The 14318-nt window shown below is 39.3% G+C and overlaps 1 protein-coding gene across 2 annotated transcripts in view; it reads right to left on the bottom strand.

The window, feature by feature from the left end:
- The window catches only part of LOC124777175, a 141299-nt gene that overhangs the window by 78584 nt on the left and 48397 nt on the right, over positions 1 to 14318 (bottom strand). For both annotated transcript variants that reach the window (XM_047252484.1, XM_047252483.1), the window contains exons 5-6: positions 13079 to 13312; positions 3170 to 3441 (exon numbers count right to left, since the gene is read on the bottom strand). In XM_047252484.1, coding sequence (XP_047108440.1) covers positions 3170 to 3441; positions 13079 to 13312 — 506 coding nt within the window. The remainder of the gene's footprint in view (positions 1 to 3169; positions 3442 to 13078; positions 13313 to 14318) is intronic.

The following is a 14318-nucleotide window of genomic DNA, read 5'->3' as shown; positions in this document are numbered from 1 at the left end:
TCATTTGCCGAGAGACAGTTAGAATAGCCTTCAGCTAAGTCCATGGCTACGACCTAGCAAGGCGCCATTAGCCTTACATAGTTTGATAGTTATCATATGAAATGTCTCATCAAGAACGTTGTAAACCAACAAAGAATAAAAGTTAAGTATTCGAGGAGCTGCATACTTTTCTTATTAGAATTCACTACTTATCCTGTTCCAGAATTCATACCCATCTGCGTTAGATAGCGTGCATTTTGGCCTCCTATATCTACAAGGTGTTGGCACATTCGCCAACACATCAATATGTATTTCGACTAAATATATTTCTAGTAGAACCTTTAGCTAAAGATTCAGTCTCTACAATTCCATCTTCATCACTTTGAACACTTGTTTCATTCAAGGATTTCACAAGTGGAAAACAAATTTGTCTTCACTTTCACACTGTTCCTATTCTGATTTATGTCCACTCTCAATTTCATTGTCACTGTCTAGTCCTACATCACTTTCTAAACTGTCCTGAAAACATTTTCAAACAGTATCCTCAAAATCAGAGTCCGTAACATGAACAGCAGATGAAGACTTGGCTACTGAATCCATAACGCAAAGTCCCAGGTGCAGTCTCAGAGACTGCTAGCATGAAGGACGCAGTAATAGTATAGATTTATGCCACATTAAAGTGACTACTGACAAACAAAATTACTGCAGCTTCAGGAAAGAACAACTAGATAATGGCGTAATCTCCTACCCCATCCCTATGCATTAGCAACAGAGTAACAATAAATGCTACTGGTCTGTCATATTGCTCCTCGGACGTTAAGAGTTAATACAACCTTGCACGAAGGCCGTGACTCACTCCAAATATCATTGGAAAATGGCAGAGGCACCAGCCATGCTGAATGGCAGGCACTGGTATCAATGTAATCCAAATGGAGTACTCATTATGAGGACACATTTGGAATTATCATCCAGAGGCAGTTTCTACGTAGGCTTCTCATAAGTCTCTTTTGGAAAAATACAAAATCCCAGAAATCCATGCTACGAGTTAACCAAGATGGGGCAAGGGATAGGTATCAATAAGAGACCGAAGTTGTAGACACTTAAAATCACCACAGAGCTGAAGGTTACCATTAGGTTTTTTGACAACCATCAATGGAGTACACCATTCACTAGAGGAGACACGCATGATAACACCCAAATATCTGAGTCGATCTTGTTACAATTTGACTTTCTCACATAAAGCTACTGGAACTGGGTGGGCACAAAAATGGGGTGCGACATTTGTTTCATTGTGATGTGAATCTCAAGATCAGTAGCACACCCTAAACCTTCTGAAAACAGAGAGGAAAATTCTGAACAGCGTGTCCAATTGTTTGTACAGAACATGATCCGACACCAGATGTACTTCATCAGAAATAGAGAACCCAAAATTTTTAAAGGCGTCTAACCCAAATAAGTTTTCAGTGTTGGCAACATCCACTACCAGAAAGGTCAAAGGCCAAACAACTGCTACGTACACTACGGATGCCAGTGATTCAAGATCTACATAGGTTTGAAAATTAAACAAAGTTACGACTTCACCCGTGTCCACTTGAATTTTTATCACCTTGTCCATCACACATACTTCAATTCAGAGTTTGTTCTTGGCTACCATCACTTAGGAAACATCCATGTTCATGTCTGGTGACAGAGTTTGGGAGTTGCACACAGATGTAATATTTATTTATTTACTTTTTACAATGGTTGCATGTCACTGAATGTTTTGGGCACGTGGCTTGCTCATGATGAGCAAAACAATAAGGGTATGCAGCCACTGTTGTGACACTGACTGTTGGTGGTGCTTACATTCATGGCCGTGACGTTGTCTTACTCCTGTGAGCTAACTGATGGTGGCCAAGGAGGAGGGGAAGCAATTGGGTCATCTTCACATCATGATTCTATCTCATATCCTGCCCCCCTAGACACTTCAAAAGTTGAGCAACGTTCAGAACATCTGTGAGAGAGGGATTTTCACTTTGTAAAGCACGTTCAAGGATTTCCTTATCAGGAGCCAGGTGTATTATAGCATTACGAACAATCAAATCAGCATGAGACCTGTTGGGCCTCAGTAACAAACTGGCAATGATGGATAAGCCCATGAAGTTCCGCTGCCCAAGCTCTGTATGACAGTTGCAGCCGCTTTTGACAATGGTAGAACTCAATGCGAGCAGCAATAATACAAGTACATTTGCAATGATAATTACTGAGCAACTGATACATTTCATCAAAAGAGAGACTGGCAGGTTTCTGAAGAGGAACTAACTGACACAAAAGGTGATAAACATGAAGCGAAATCTATGACAAAAATAAAGCCTTACACAAATTGGGGTCAATGACTCCAAAAAACTTGAAAATGTTGCTGAAGGTGGTTTTCACATGCGTCCCAATCTTCCGCAGAATCATCGTACGGAGGAAAAGGTAGGGTTTGCATCAACACCAGTGGAACATGGCACTTCAATAAGGCTGCCACATTGTTTAATGTGATGGTGAGAGCGTGCTGGTAGCCAGTGAGAATGTTGTTATTCACCAAGGGACTGAAGAACTTCTTCCACTGACATTTTGGCTTTATGTCAAATCAAAGAAACGAAACACTTAGAGTACAACACCGTACTCATCGCCAAGTATGTTGTAATGTTGTATAGACACAATATCAGAAGTAAAATCAACTAAGTTTTACTCCGCATCCACATATAGAGATCCACAATTACACTGACTGAAGTGTAGAACAGTGCAAAGTCTCATAAATCTAGAACACATCAATACAGAGTCTTCTAGGTGAGTGTATGGTAAGCAAGTAAACATGAGTGAGGCCCAGGGCCCACCACGCCAGGCTTACACTGGGCTGTTGTACTTGCTGGATGGTCTGTGAACTTCATGAGGCAACCTCTTTAGGCCAGCCATGGAGGCACTTGTATCGTGCACTGTTTGATTACATGTGCTCACACTACAGGGTTACAAAACTCAATTTCTGTATCAACTGCTTTATGTTTCCTTCTCTCTCTCTCTCTCTCTCTCTCTCTCTCTCTCTCTCTCTCCTCCCCTCCCCCTCGAGTTATTGCTGCTTTTATGAGCTCATAAATTTACGAAATTTCAGTGTAATGGAAAAACAACAAACTAATGAAGTTTTTAAAACTACAATTTAATAAATTACCTGCTTTCCTGTATTTCTGGCTCTAACAATTTGGAGGCAAGAGATGAATCCTCTTTGAACACTTCTACTGTCCTCTCCGCCAATGTCATGAGGTCTTCTGGATTGCCACTATTTAGCAGCCCTTCACGGAACTCTCTTTCTAACAATAAATGTGGACACTCCAGAGCAGAAGAAAGTAAGTAAGACTTAACATTACGACATGATTCTTCCAAGCCTTTCACAGGATGACGTTGAAGCAACAGAGAATGCAGTTTCTGGATTACCAGCTGTCTCTGTAAACAAATTTTGAAATTTTCAATTAAAGTCAAACTTAAGATACCAACACCATTTCAAATCATGCTACATTTCAGAAAATACAGGCAGAATAGAAATATTAGTAGGATAAATTACAGACTTTTACACACACATGCTCTTTGCTTATCAAGAGGCTTAAAGGGACATGGGCTGGGAAAGTGTATTCCTGTATTTTATCTAGTTGGTTGTGTTGGCATGTTTTGTATTTCTTTTCTAAAAACAACTCACCATTTTGGATAGTTTTTAATGTATTGGTAATAAAGCAATTTGAGTAAAATGCAATGAGGTTTAGAAAGTACTGTGGCAAGTGTCAGAGACAGCTGTTGTGCATAATGATATTGGCATTTGTTTAGTGTCATTTACAAAACTTATGATAATCATATATCAGAATGCCCTCATTCCAATTCCAGTCATAATTTAAAATGCTGCATTTGGTTAACTTTGTTCTCAAAATTTTATTATTATCCTTATCCCAAAAATTGTACAATTCTTGCTGCAAATTCAGTAAAACAGCAGTCTTACATCAGATTCTATACAATCTACTGAATTTTGCAAGAACAGGCAGAACTAACACAGTGAATTAAATAAGAGTCAATCTCAAATAATGCATAAATCTTGAGAATGACAAGTTTATCCAAGACTGGAATCACAGAAATCAAATATTTCAGACTGGAGGATTCTTACTTTGGAAATGAAAGGCGATGGAGAGAAATGAAAGGGTAGATAAGTGATAACAAAAAAACTCTTGTCAAGTGCATACAGTACTATGACAAAAGACACCAAGAAGCTGGACAGAGGAAGCACGGAGCAAGGGGGATAGCAGGACACAAGGATACAAAGGACAGAGAGAGATCACCCAGGTGCAGGCATGAGTAGTTGTATATTAAGCACAAGGATACTGAGGAGGGAGGGAACATCTGAAAAACATTATTGGGGAGGGGAGGGGAAGGGGGAGGGATGGGAAGGGGGAGAGGGAGAGGGAAAGGGAGAGGGAGGGGAAGGGGAAGGGGGAGAGGGAGAGAGAGGGGGAGGGGGAGAGGGAGGGAGAGGGGGAGGGGGAGTGAGAGGGAGGGGGAGGGAGGGACGGGTTGCAATTCAAGACAGATGCAGAAAACTTAGAAAACAGTGGACAACAGGCCACACAGGCTTATAAACTTATTTAAAGTGCAGGGTACATAGAAGTAAGAAGCTAGGGAAAGAACAACATCTGTGCCCAATCTCTTTGCCTTTACATATGTCTGCCTGTGTCTGTATATGTGTGGATGGATATGTGTGTGTATGCGCAAGTGTATACCTGTCCCTTTTTCCCCCCTAAGGTAAGTCTTTCCGCTCCCGGGATTGGAATGACTCCTTACCCTCTCCCTTAAAACCCACATCCTTTCGTCTTTCCCTCTCCTTCCCTCTTTCCTGATGAAGCAACCTTGGGTTGCGAAAGCTTGAAATTTGTGTGTGTGTGTGTGTGTGTGTGTGTGTTTGTGTGTTTTTCTATTGTGTCTATGTACCAGAACTTTCTCGTTTGGTAAGTCATAGCATCTTTGTTTTTTATATATATTTACCCACGTGGAATGTTTCTTTAGAAATCACATGAAATCAGCAGAAGGAATCACTTGTGAGTCCAAAAGTGCTACCAGCAATCCAGTTAACACAATGACTGTGTGTAGGTAATTAAAATGAATGGGGTAAAATGGTCGAGCAGCTCCTCATAAGTCACACATCTCTGTAGTAAATGCTAAACTACACTTGAGGCAGTGTAAAGAGCACTGCTATTAGACAGTGGATGATTGGAAATGAGTGATGGATCCTGTTACCCCTTAGCAAACCAATGAGAGAGCTTGGGTTTGGCAAATTCCCGGAGAATGTTACCTGTAATTATATGCAGAGCCAACTGTGAAGTTTGGAGGAGGTGGTGTTGCGGTATGAGGGTGATTTTCATGGTCAGGGTGTGGTCTCCTTGTTGCACTTAAGGAAACACTAAAAGCAGAATGATATGAACACATTTTACAGCATTGTATGTTGCGTACAGCAGAGGAACCTTTCAGAGATGATGACTGATTGTGTCGGCATGACAATGCTCTCTATCATAAAGCACCACCTGTGAGGCAATAGTTTGTGGACAATAACATTGCTAAAACAGACTTGACTGCCCAGCATCTCTGACCTGAACACAGTGGTATACCCCTGGGATGATTTAGAATGTCAGCTTCACTCCAAACTCCAGTGTTCAACATCACTACTTTCCCTGGATTCAGCTCCTGGGGAAAAATGGGCTGCCAGTCACCCACAGACATTCAGACACCTCACTGAAACTGCCCCCACCAGAGTTCAAGGCATAATAAAGTTGAAGTGTGGATACACCCCATATTAACATCCACCAATAAATTCCTGATACTTTTGATCTGATAGTGTATACCACCACTAATTCATTGTCACATGGATTATATCTTTCTGAAAGAGACCCAGGTAGAAGGTGTGTCCCACACATTGACCAAGCACTTCTACACCTGTCCTGCCTCTGGTATATTCACTCCCATTAATGAAAGCAACCATATTATTTATCAACTTCACTGTGTGGTTTTGTACAAAACACAGCCTGTGAATGAATGAATGCTTTAGTAATCATGCTGAACTACAAGAAAAGTAGCAACCTAGCACCTGGAGGGAACTCCCAAATCACAAACGATTTCCCATGTGTTGTAGCCAAAGCAGGGGAAAAAATGTTATCATAGTTGGTGTAATAAAGATGACCAAAAAAATGTATGACAATACATGCCATTAACATAAAAGTATACCCTAAATCCAACAATTTTCAACAAATGCTCCTGATCATTTTGTGCTTCACAGGTGATTCATGTAAATATTAATAAGAACCAACACAGCTGTATTAACATACATTTATTATGGCACAACCAGATTCATTCAGTGATGATGTTCACTAAACGAAACCAGTCTTGACATAGTAAATGTACATTAATACAGCTGTGGTGGTTCTTATTAATACCGATTTTCAATAAACTATCTCGTGTGCCAATTATGGAACATACACTGTGCTCTCATATGATGACTTTTCCAGAGACCAAAAAACTCCTATGTAAGAGCTGCCAAGGTTTCCACACTCACCAGTTACATTAAATCCAGCTTTCTCTGTTCTTTCAAGAGATTCATTGGGCAGCGGATGGCAGAGCTCATCTTGATTCTGTGTTTTTTGACTCCTAGAAAGCCTGGTAAATAAATTACACATGGAGTATTAGCATTGATGTGCAATTAGAATGAGGAGACTTCGACCAAATAGGACTATGTATGTTGTTCTTAATGGGGAAAACATAATCAGAAACACAGACAGCATCTGTCTGGCATCACTCGAAGTAATGTGTGGCTGTTATTGTTCATATAAATATACTGGGTGGTTATAATTAGACTTTTCTATTTAACACGTTATAACATGGAAACTAATTACCAAATGAGTACCAAAGTTGGTAACATCAATGTCCAGAGTATGGGGTGCATGATTTCCATGTGTCACCGTGCCACAGTCCAGTTCCAACTATGGCCACCAGGTGCCACGATCAGTCATCGTGATTCAGAGTCTCACACACCTGAGCAGTCGTAGTGCATTTGTTGACATGTCAACATGAGCTTGGACAAAAGGAGCAGGGCATTATTGTTGAGGCTCTATTATGAAAACAACAGTAATGATGCAGCTGCACTTCAAGAATATTGCTGGCTGAAAGGATTATGGAAGCGTCCTCTTTCTCCACCTGCTGTGCGGAGCATGATGAAAAAGTTCGAATCAACTGGAGAACTGGGCGTCATTCCGGAAAGAGACCAACGACCGGTTGCACCACAGGTGGTTGATGAAATCTCTGTTGCTATGACAGACAATTCTGCAGGCAATTCCCGATTGCAGCCAGTGTGCTTGCCGTGTCATGACAGTTGAACTTCTTGTAGTCCACTGTATGGCAGGTGCTTTGAACCATTCTCAAATGGTATCCATACAAGATCCATATCGTCCAACAGCTTGCACCACAGGATGTACAAAGAAGTGTTGACTTTGCTCTCCACCTTCTCGTAAGGACTGAAGTTGAAAAGGGCTGGTCGTGGACCATCCTACAGACAGACGAAGCTCATTTTTCTCTGATGGGTAAGGTGAGTGCACAGAATTGCCAAGTTTGGGGATCTTTACCTCCAGTCGCTGTGCATGAAGTTCCTCTGTATGGCGAACATGTCACCATATGGTATGGCTTCACAGCTACATTCATCACTGGCCCAGTCTTTTTTGAACAGGCTGGTGCTCAAGGACCAAAGACATGCAGTGTGACTGGCCAGCGTTATTGAGATATGCTTCGCCAGCATGTCATAGCCACCCTAAAGGAGAGAGATGCATTGAAACCAAGAGTTATCACTGAAGATGAGGTCCCACTGCACATCGCTCTTAAAGGTCACCTGTTTCCCTGAAATACATTTGGAAATGAATTATCAGCTAGTTGTTTCCAAATGCTTGATTGGCACGATCACTTGATCTCATTCCCTGTGATTTCTCGTTGTGGGGCTATCTGAAGGAAAGGATTTACCAGGGGAATATTCACACCTGTGCTGATCTGAAGCACAGCATATCAAGAGAGGTAGCCAGTATATCCATGAACATGCTTTGTTCTGCTGTGCAGAATGCAGTCCTAAACTTTCAGACTTGTTTGGACACTGATGGGAACCATATTGAGCCCATTTGTAGCAGTAATTGTACTGGTATGTAATGGTACAATGTACCACAGCAGCACATAAAAAGTGCTTCAATTGAGTTGATTATGCGTAATTTCACTTCCCCATGTGCTTGACATTAGTGCCACCACGTTTGGTCCTCGTACGGCAATTAGTTTCTGTGTTATAACATATTAAATAAGAAAAGTTTAATTATAACTACCCAGTATATTCAAGTCTCCTGCTGCTGCTTTGTCTATACAACGAATCTCTGCTGGTGAGAAAGAGGTATAGGCCTTTCACAATTATAAAAGAATATTTCAATATGTCAGTTACATTTCGTGTACAGCAGTGTATAACTTAATGTGCACCAAATAAAAAGCAGCAACAAGGCTCATAAACATTGGTGGATTCGTAAGCTTCTTAAACAGCTAAACAGACAAGGGTGGCTTAAAACAGATGATGGAATGGGATGCAGAAATTCCTTGTAGATGAGTACAGAAGATTTCAAAAAATTCCATAGATGGTTGAATGATGCATTTTGAAGGAAGATAACAATCTCAAACTGGCAATTCCTGCTTCCATCAGATTAGCAATCACAATTCACACTCATAATTCACTGCACACTATTCGAGCAACAAGCAGTGAATTATGTAACTTCCTAGCAAAAAAAAACACATGAATCCAAAAATTGTGGTTTTTAATTTTTTTTACACAAAAAGTAAAACAGTTTCTGAAAAACTACTTCAGCAAGGGATACAGTTCTGATTCATTTACATAAAGAAAGTTTTTTCAGCAGCATAGCACACAACTCTGCTTTCAGCTTTCTACCTCCCACGAATCAAATCTAGATACGGACACTACTCTTAGTGTGGCAAGGTGAAAAAGCCTGCCACAAAGAGACTACAATAAACAATTGCGGCAATGAGTCTGAACAAAGGATAAATGTATACTACAATTTACAACAGGAGTGCTGTCATGGCTATGCATCTACATGATCAGGAAGGTTTTTTTTTAACATGCTCCTCTTAGGCAGCCTCTGGTAGATGATGTGCAACAGATCACACGAGCGCGCGCGCGCACCCGCACCCCCCCACACACACACACACACACACACACACACACACACACACACACACACACACATTGTTGCTACAAGATGTCACTCTGAATGACAGGTAAATATGGAAAAGGCAATATTCATGCCTTCTAAGAACTTTCCTGGTACACACTGCTTAAATCCTTTAAGTTATATGACAGCAATGATACTCAGTTACATAGACTTCTCTGAATTCTAGGCATAACTGTACACAGGGACCCGTAAACAAATTTATTGCTGTGCCGACAAGTTGTCCTGTAGATACTTAGTGCTACCTGTGTGAGCCCATCGTGGGTTGCTAGTTACATGTACAAATAACCTAGTTGATACTGGCTGTAGCCCTATGAGGCAATTCCCAAGTAGAGACAGGTGAGAGCACTATTATTGCTATTAGGGACTTAAGGCACCACAGCAGTGGGAGCACTGTGAATAGTGCTCGGAATATACCCAATAGGCATCACCACCTAATGCAGGGCGCAATACACTGGCTGAAGGTAGGTAAACATGAAAAGTTGTCAGAAATCACAGAGAAGAATATCCAAACCCTGCAATCACTAAAGTCTCAAAAAAGAGATACATAGCAAAAGGAGTGGGACACCAGCAATAATGCACAACTCCTTCCCAACAACTAAAAGCAGCTGGCAATGAGACATTATTTAGTGACTCCAGCCAGGGTATAGCCCACTTGATGACTGACCACAGCCCTTCTCCTGCATGAATCTCAGACAGGAGACAGAATGCATCATGCGGAGAAAGTGTGTCTCCAGAATACACACTCTTCCATAGTTACATTCTGGACCATACAAAACTGCTGCACTCGACAAACAAAGAAATTTTGGCAACCACTATGAGACTCTAGAATATGGATAGAACTAAATACTGTTTCAGTAACATATCCAGGACACTATACAAAGAATACAGACAAAGACAATTATACAGACAGACAACACAACACACAGTAACTGTAGGGAAATCCAGTGAAGGTACTTCAAATGAGGATAGCACAGACATAGAGAACAAAACCGAGAAATGTATATAACCAAATGATCCATAATGAGAAAACTTGAAAATACAATGACACTAATAGCAAAATTAGTCATTATTACATGAATATGCATAGACTAGACATACAGCCCAAACAGAGTTAGTCACACACACACACACACACACACACACACACCAGAATTCCTGGACAAGGGCGAACACATTTAGTTTATATATAAAACAACATTAAAAATAAATCTCATTTTCTGGTATAGTACCTGCTAAGAAAATGTAAAAGTGACCCAAAAATAACTAGGACAAGATCATGTCCAGTAACTGTATATGAAAGGATACATAAAAAGTATACAAACTTAGAAGTTGGCCTCAGATGCACAGAACAGACACTCCAGTGTTTCAAAGACCCTGTATCTTAACAGAATAAGACATTAGAATAATTTAATCCATAGGCACCACATGCTGTCCAGTAAGATTATTATTATTATTATTATTATTATTACTATTATCACTTTTCATGGCTTCATGGAATGGCACAAGTCTTTTATAATCATCACACGCCTTTATCTCAATCAATTTGAGCTTTATGACAGGACAATTGTAAAATGAACTACGAATCAATATGTACTTTAGACATGATGACTGTAAAATGTATGGCCTGCTATACATTCTACATAACAGATGTAAAACTTTACGGTAATAAATAACCAAGTTGTTAAAAACTTGTAATGAAATGGACAGGGAAACTTGCAGATGGTCAGAATTTGGTAAAAAGATTAGCAGCTGACTCAACACACAAGGAAGTAACAGATCTGGTATTATTTGTATATGCAATCAGCAGTCAGTCACTGGAATCAGGCACAAGCTGCAGGTATCTAGGAGTTTCTATGTGCAGCACTTTAATATGGAATGGACACATAAAAACAGCTTTAGTGAATGCACAAGCCTGACTCATGTCCATCTAACTTCAGTTGTTGCCAAGTTATATAACCAGAAAAGGTAGGAAAGCTTCAAAGTAAAAAGAAGTGATTTCTGGCAATCCCCAAGGTAGTGTTATAGGCCCTTTGCTGTTACTTATCTATATAAATGATTTGGGAGGCAATGTGAGCAGCCATCTTAGGTTGTTTGCAAATGATCCTGTTGGTTATCGACCAGTAAAGTCATCAGGAGATCAAAACAAATTTCAAAACAATTTAGAAAAGACATCTGTATGGCGTGAAAACTGGCAATTGACCCTAAATAACGGAAAGTGTGAGGTCATCCACATGAGTGCTAAACGGAATCTGTTAAACTTCGGTTACATGATAGATAAGTCAAATTTAAAGGCCGTAAATTCAACAAAATACCTAGGAATAACAATTACGAACAACCTAAATTGGAAGCAACATATAGAAAATGTTGTGGGGAAGGCTAACCAAAGACTGCGTTTTATTGGCAGGACACTTAGAAAATGTAACAGATCTACTAAAGAGATTGCCTACACTATGCTTGTCCGTCCTCTTTTAGAATACTGCTGTGTGGTGTGGGACCCTTAGCAGACAGGATTGACAGAATACATCGAAAAAGTTCAAAGGGAGGCAGCACGTTTTATATTATCATGAAATAGAGGAGAGAGTGTCACTGAAACGATACATGATTTGGTGTGGACATTATTGAAACAAACGCATTTTTCGTTGCGGTGGAATCTTCTCACGGAATTTCAATCACCAACTTTCTCCTCAGAATGCGAAAATATTTTGTTGACCTACATAGGGAGAAACAATCGCCATAATAAAATAAGAGAAATCAGAGCTCGCATGGAAAGATATAGGTGTTTGTTTTTTCCGTGCACTATACAAGACTGGAATAATAGAGAATTGTGAAGGTGGTTTGATGAACCCTCTGCCAGGCACTCAATGTGATTTGCAGAGTACAGATGTCGATGTTGATGTAGATGTAGATGAAAGAAGAGCTGTATAATTCATCACAAGTTTGTGTATTCATTGTGGGAGTATTACAGAAATGTCCAAAAAACTCCATTAGGGGTGGTGGGTATCACAGAGAGGCTCACTCACAAAGTTCTGGGAGACCACATTCCCAAATGAGCCAAGAAAAATAATACTTCTCCCAGCACACATGAATTCAGATTGTTTGTATGGTAAATTACACAGTAAAGGAATGGTTTCCTTTCAACTGCACGTAATACTGTGTTTTGATTGGTTTGACATGTAAAGTTTGCATTTGGCTGTCAGTGAGACGACGGTCAACACAGAAAAGTAATCATTAATTATTTCAACGTAAAGGCTTGGGAGGATAGTGTCACTGCCAACAAACAATAATATCAATATAAATCTGCAGTGAAACAAGTAAAATCCAACAGAGTAGCAAACACTCAACGTATCAATCATTTGATATTTATGACCATAAATAAAATTTATGTATTTTCCTTATTATTGATTTGTCTTTGATTTTCTCCAACCATATTTCCTATAAGTTTCTAAGAGACTCTCTAATTATCTTAATGAAGAAATTTATGGATTGTGTCACTTTATATTCGTTCCCACATCTACAACTGTCTTTTCAATGCATTTTTTTAAATCTTTATTTCATTAATTTTATTTTTTTAAGATTCTCTTCACACATACATTTAGTTGCATATTTATTCTTTTGACAGGACATCATCTTGTCACGATTCTATCTCCAGGTTACTTAACATTCCATTCCAAAGTAATATGCGCAATACCATGGGGACTCTCTCTACATTTTCATAATTTCATCAAAAATTTAGCAAAGTACTGATTACCAGTCCCATTATGAATGTAAAAAGAAAGTATCAAGTATCTCACCAATATGTCCTTGCATGGTTGCTCTCCAAAGTTGATTACTCTTTGTGTAAGGAGTGCCCAGATGTCCGGTGACAAATAGTGATGCAATGGTGTCAAATTAGTTGCAGTCAAATCTTCAACACGGGGAACAGAAATCTCTGGAGTGTAGGTATCCTCACAATAATATAACAATAAAATACGCAGCTGTCCCCAACAATGGCATGTTTTCAAATATGACACCACTAACCTGGGTCTCTGAAACAGGGCACAAAAACAGTCAGTTTGGAATCATTATGTTATGTCCCATGACACTTATTCCACAGAAATTGTAGTCTCCTTGATGAGGAAAGAAGTCAAAGAAGTAGCTTTTACTAAGGTGCAAGTCAATAATGTGGAATTTATAATATAAACTTAACATTGATAAAATTATAATTAAAATCATTGTACAATAAATACTGCTAACTGAAATCCACATTACTTTTCAGATTCCTATGAAGAAACTCTACAATGAGGTAGAAAGTCCTTTAATTTTTGAAACTCAACTACATTTCTTAAATAATATTATCCCCTGAAATCTTTTTGAGATTGTTTTTAGTTCTGGTGTTATGATTGTCCTACGTACTACTTTGTGAGCAAAGAATAACAACACAGGGCATCAAAGGGTGTCCTCAGTATCCAAAATTATAAAGATGGTGAAGGATCTTAATCTGAGTACTCCGATATGTTCAGAAATGAATATTTAATACTGTATTGCCACAAACTCTTTACACTTTATAACAATAACTTAACTCATAACAACTGTTCAACATACTAAGCATGAGTTTCAATGCATGGATTGCAATGCTGTCACTGGAACTGAATGCTGCATTCACAATCTTTTGACGTCATTGCTTGCACGCACCATTACACCAACCCACACACCAAAACAAAAAGACAAAACTGACAACACATATGATGACATTGAACATGAAGTAGAAACGAATTTAGTAAACTTTTGTGAATGGGCAGAAAACAATACCTTCAATACCTTATTGGAACAGGTAACTGAAGTATGTAATGATTTTGGAATTAGTCAATTTGTGGAATAACCAGGTAAGTCAGAAGCACACAGTGTGTTATGTGAAAATGACTCTCATGAATCTGAATAGACACGAAGCCCACACCTACTACAGTAGAACAAGTTTATATGCCAACTAGCTCTGCAGATGACAAAGAAATTGAAGAAATATATGATGAGATAAAAGAAATTATTCAGAAAGTG

Source organism: Schistocerca piceifrons, chromosome 2 (assembly GCF_021461385.2).
Source record: "Schistocerca piceifrons isolate TAMUIC-IGC-003096 chromosome 2, iqSchPice1.1, whole genome shotgun sequence".
NCBI classification, from domain to species: Eukaryota; Metazoa; Arthropoda; class Insecta; order Orthoptera; family Acrididae; genus Schistocerca; species Schistocerca piceifrons.
The sequence above is the reverse complement of the archived record's forward strand: the minus strand, read 5'-3'. Positions and strand labels throughout refer to the sequence as shown.